Genomic DNA, 4,259 nt, shown 5'->3' with positions numbered 1-4,259 from the left:
ATATTGAACTAAAACGTGTTGGAAAGTAAAACAATAACAGAAAAAAATACGATTGTGCGTTCAAATAAATCTTTTTACAAAAGAATTTTTATGTTTGTCTAAAAACGGTTATATATTTCTTTAATAACTCCAAGTTGACTTTTTCTTGTATATTTTCCCGTTGAAATAATTTTATTAAAAAAGATGGCTGCGCCCATGTGTGTGTAATGAGTTGAGATTTGGTGCAGCATTTGAATTTTCACGTGTAAATACAGAGACTCTGCATCATGCCAAAATACTTCGAGGATAAGGAGGAATCTAAAAGACCTTGTTCTGGAGTGAGGGAAGATCTGAAGACATGTCTTCTTGAAAGCGACTGCGTCAGAATTGTGAGTCTGCCCAGTCTAGCAGGTCTAGCGCCGGTGATCAGGCATCGGTGCGCATTGGCATTATTATAATAATTAGGCCTAAATTATATTAAAAAATGACACAGTGCAAGTGATGACAAATGCTTAACATGTACACGTAAGCTCGGGGAGTCTGGGAGCTGTACATCATTAACATTAGAATGTCAATTGTCCTTAATTTGTGAATTTTCCTTTGTCTTCCTGTTCTATTCATATTTTATTTTTGTTTGTATTGTAATCAAACAGCCTTGTCCTATTTCCAGGTTTCACAATGCATGCATGAATTTTGGTGTTGTGGTAAGCTTAGTTTGGAATGCTGTATATCTCAAAAATGACAAATTAATGTATACATTGAAAACAGTTGTAAAATGGTCAATTTGAGATGAAGAGTAACCTCGATTAGGCCTACGGTCAATCAATTGTAGTCCTTGCAGTATGTTGGAACAGTGTCTCACTTTTTCCTTTATAGTTGAATTTTTGTTAGTTTGTCACAAACAATGTGAAATATTATGTATATTACCGCATTGTTGTCAGCATTTTAATTAATGTGTTCTGTGGAGTTCTCCTCTTCATTCCATTTATTAAGTTTGGGCATTTCTTCCATTTAGTTTTTATCATTTAAAAGCAGTAGACCTGTAAAAATCTACATGTACATGAAAGCACATTCCAAAAATCAAAACTGTGTAAAAGTGTAGATCTTGGTTTGAAAACTGATTTATAGCCAATTGCAATCTGCATGTACTCACTGTTGCTAAAAAATGTTTCTGTTCTCTTGATTTTGATAAAATCATATGAATTATACACCATGTATTTAGGGAAATATGTATGAAAGTACCTGAACTAGGAATTATCATGTACTTTCAAGTCAAATGTACATTTAAATATGAGCCCTTTTTTGCTAACCATGTAATACATTACATTATACATACATGTACTTGGCATCTTGTGACAGTACATGTACATGTATTTACCATGTTTACTTGTTTCATTTGAAGACTGATAGAGCCAAAATTACGACCCAATATTTGTTGATGAAGGCGCGTGGAAAATAATACAAACATTTCAAAGCCACAGAAATGAATTCCTTGTAACAATGATATATTTCATATTTTGTTAGTTTTCTGTTGTTTTTCTTTCATTTTTTCAGGACAAGAAAACACCCAAAGAATGTTTACAGCCTGGCACTAATGTGAATGACCAATGTCGAGCACTTCAGGTTGCATTCTTTGAATGCAAGAGGTCACTTGTGAGTACAGTGGTAGATGTTCAGACTTCTTGCATGATTTTGCCCAGGTCACTGCAGGGGGCTGGAGTAGACTGGATATTGGAAAGGACACCTTCTATATTTCATAAATCTTGGCCTCTGTCCCTTCCCCACCTCCCATAGTTGTACACACACTGTCGGACTTCACCCAAACATACATCTACCATAGACACTCACTTGGACTTCTCCCCAAAAGCTGTAGACAGTTGATCATTGATGTCCCTCAACCTCATCCTGTCTCCTTTTTGTCAGTTTGAATTATTTGTCAAGTCAACAAAGAGAACACGAACAACACAAAATATCTTGTTAAGAATTGTAAAATGCTATACACGTGAAGCGATTTAAGTAGTGAGCAGAAATTTCATTCAATAGCATCTGCATGTAGTCAAGCTTTTCAGTTGAAGTGTAGCTGCAATGAACTTTTCTTTGACACAATTTTTCTTAAACTTTGTCTTCTTCTTCGGCATATGAAAACTCCTGTACATTCCTGTTTGGTTAAATGCATTGAAAAGTGCACCTTTTAAACATTTCAAATAATCCATGCTTTCCTGGACAACCGAGGGCGCTGTTGCTGTGAAGTCATCTAGGGAAGACGTGGTCCAGTGTATAGGTGTTTCTGTTCAGATTGTGAGCCCAGAATTTACTGAAAATATTTCTGAGAGAGGAGTTGATGCTTGTTTCTAAATTGAATCAGCAAATGAATCAGCAAAGAAAACTAAGTCCAGCAAAATCTACAAAAATGCAGGACTTTTTTGTTTACAAACCAATGTAACATTGAGGCTTTCTCACTGGGATGACATTGCAGTTTTGCTCATGAATATGCAAATACTCATTAGCTTAAAACCAAAAAGGTAGTAAAATATCCTTTGAAATAGTGAACCAAAAGTTGAAAATAAGGTTAACTGAGACACAAAGGTGCATTATGAAGGTTTGTATTTTAAAACCAATTGATTGCTGCTACCCTTTAAGTCTTATGCCCCGTATGTTTTGTGAGTCAGTCTAAATCAGATGTCGTTCATTTGACAGTTGGACACAAGGACAAGATTCAGAGGGAGAAAGGGTTATTGAGCAGCCAGGACAATCGATGGTAAAATCTGGAAAATTGCCTCCAACTACACAGCAAAATCCAAGAATGGGAGTGAAGCCTGCTTTCCTGCCTGGGGTGTGGTCAGGATCCTCGTCTTCTTTGAAAGAGCCCACCACTGTCGACCGATAGCGCTCAAGTCTTACATTTGTCTCGTCCTTGGATTGGATTACTGAATGACCTGAAGATGATGGTCTCTCGGAATCAGCTGTTAAGATGACGTGTCAAGGTACATGTAGTTGGCATATCATGAGGGCAATCACCCATCAACAAAATTACAGAGCATTTACTGTGTGTACTCCAAGGAAAATATTTCCGACCGTAGCAGTCTTTGAAGGAGACAATTGGGGGGGGGGATTTAACATACTCCTCTTGTCTCATAACTGTAATGCTTGTGTTAAGCCAAAGTTGCCTGCACATTTCTGTCGTCACTTTAATTCTACAAGGCATTTTGTAATGTCCATTCAGGCCAGACGCATGCCGTCGTATCAGTGAAGTTTTTGGGTAGTTTCCTTTTGGGGTAATGGATGTTAAGTTTGGGGGGCAAGGCACTTCCCCACCTGGATCAAACTTTAAACTCAGCTAGAGCAGAGCAAAATCTGAATGCATTGGAAATGCCATGCACTCTGTTCCTTCTTGGTTCAATGTAGAAAGGTTTATTGTGAATACAGAATATCGTTGTGCTGTATATGTTCATTTTTGTTGGGGCACCTGTAGATTTCTGTCTTTGCCTCCACTATGTCTTGTCAATAGTGTTGCATTTCAGTAATTTCTCATTTTATTTGTTAAAATCAAAATTTATGTTCAAATTTTACGGAGGCTTTGCTTTGATATCGTTCATTCATGTCATTCAGTTTACATGTTACTGAAGTCATTTACTTGGGCAGTTTTAAAGTCCAGTACTGGGCATAATTTAGTTCCATGTGCCACTTGTTAAGGCCTGAAGTTTAAATGAGGAATTGTCAATGGGATGAGAAATTTTTAAAAATTGTTTTGTGTGGAAAGTACATGTACAGACATACATGTACATTTGTACATGTCCATGTACACATCAACACTATTACTTTCAAAAGTGAACCTTTTATCAGGAACAAGCTTACTTGTAAGTCAGTGTGCAGTCTTTGTGTACCAAACATTTCTGGGTTTTTTCACCTTTGCTTTAACCTGCTACTTACATGTATTTCTTACGATGGGCCTACATTGTATGTACATGTTTCCACAATGCTTTGAAGAAGTGAAGTACAATGTATGTTTAATTCTTGGTCTCTTTAAAATGCTGGCCATCAGATCTGAATTCAGAGAACTGCAGACAACACATGCCTACATTTGGTTAATTTTTCATTTCCTACAAGCTGCTGTCAGTGCAAAATGCAGGAAGAAATCCATACTGGACCTTCACAATTTTGAGGCGCCATAACACCGAAAAGGGGACACCTGTTAATAATTCGAGAGAACTTCTCGAAGGAAAAAAAACGGTTACACTTCAAGACAATAATAAAATTATCTACGTAGTTGACCTTTGGAG

General features: G+C 36.9%; 1 protein-coding gene across 1 annotated transcript; it reads left to right on the top strand.

The window, feature by feature from the left end:
• Positions 1-164: 164 nt before the first annotated feature.
• Positions 165-4,250, top strand: LOC110973225 (cytochrome c oxidase assembly factor 5-like). Its single transcript, XM_022223880.2, has 3 exons — positions 165-368; positions 1,534-1,632; positions 2,677-4,250. The coding sequence occupies exons 1-3, from the start codon at positions 267-269 to the stop codon at positions 2,716-2,718; spliced, it is 243 nt and encodes an 80-aa protein (XP_022079572.1). The 5' UTR covers positions 165-266; the 3' UTR covers positions 2,719-4,250.
• The last annotated feature ends 9 nt before the right edge of the window (positions 4,251-4,259 follow it).

The sequence above is a fragment of the Acanthaster planci genome, linkage group LG02 (assembly GCF_054643075.1).
Source record: "Acanthaster planci isolate LZ-2023a linkage group LG02, COTS_SCS, whole genome shotgun sequence".
NCBI lineage: Eukaryota > Metazoa > Echinodermata > Asteroidea > Valvatida > Acanthasteridae > Acanthaster > Acanthaster planci.
Note: the sequence above shows the minus strand (reverse complement) of the source record. Positions and strands in the feature narration are given on the sequence as shown.

Excerpts from the sequence above, each read along its gene's own strand:
- LOC110973225 (XM_022223880.2), top strand. The coding sequence starts at position 267 with ATGCCAAAATACTTCGAGGATAAGGAGGAATCTAAAAGACCTTGTTCT. Across the intron at positions 369-1,533 it reads AAAGCGACTGCGTCAGAATT|GACAAGAAAACACCCAAAGA; the intron begins GTGAGTCTGCCC and ends TCATTTTTTCAG. Across the intron at positions 1,633-2,676 it reads TTGAATGCAAGAGGTCACTT|TTGGACACAAGGACAAGATT; the intron begins GTGAGTACAGTG and ends TTCATTTGACAG.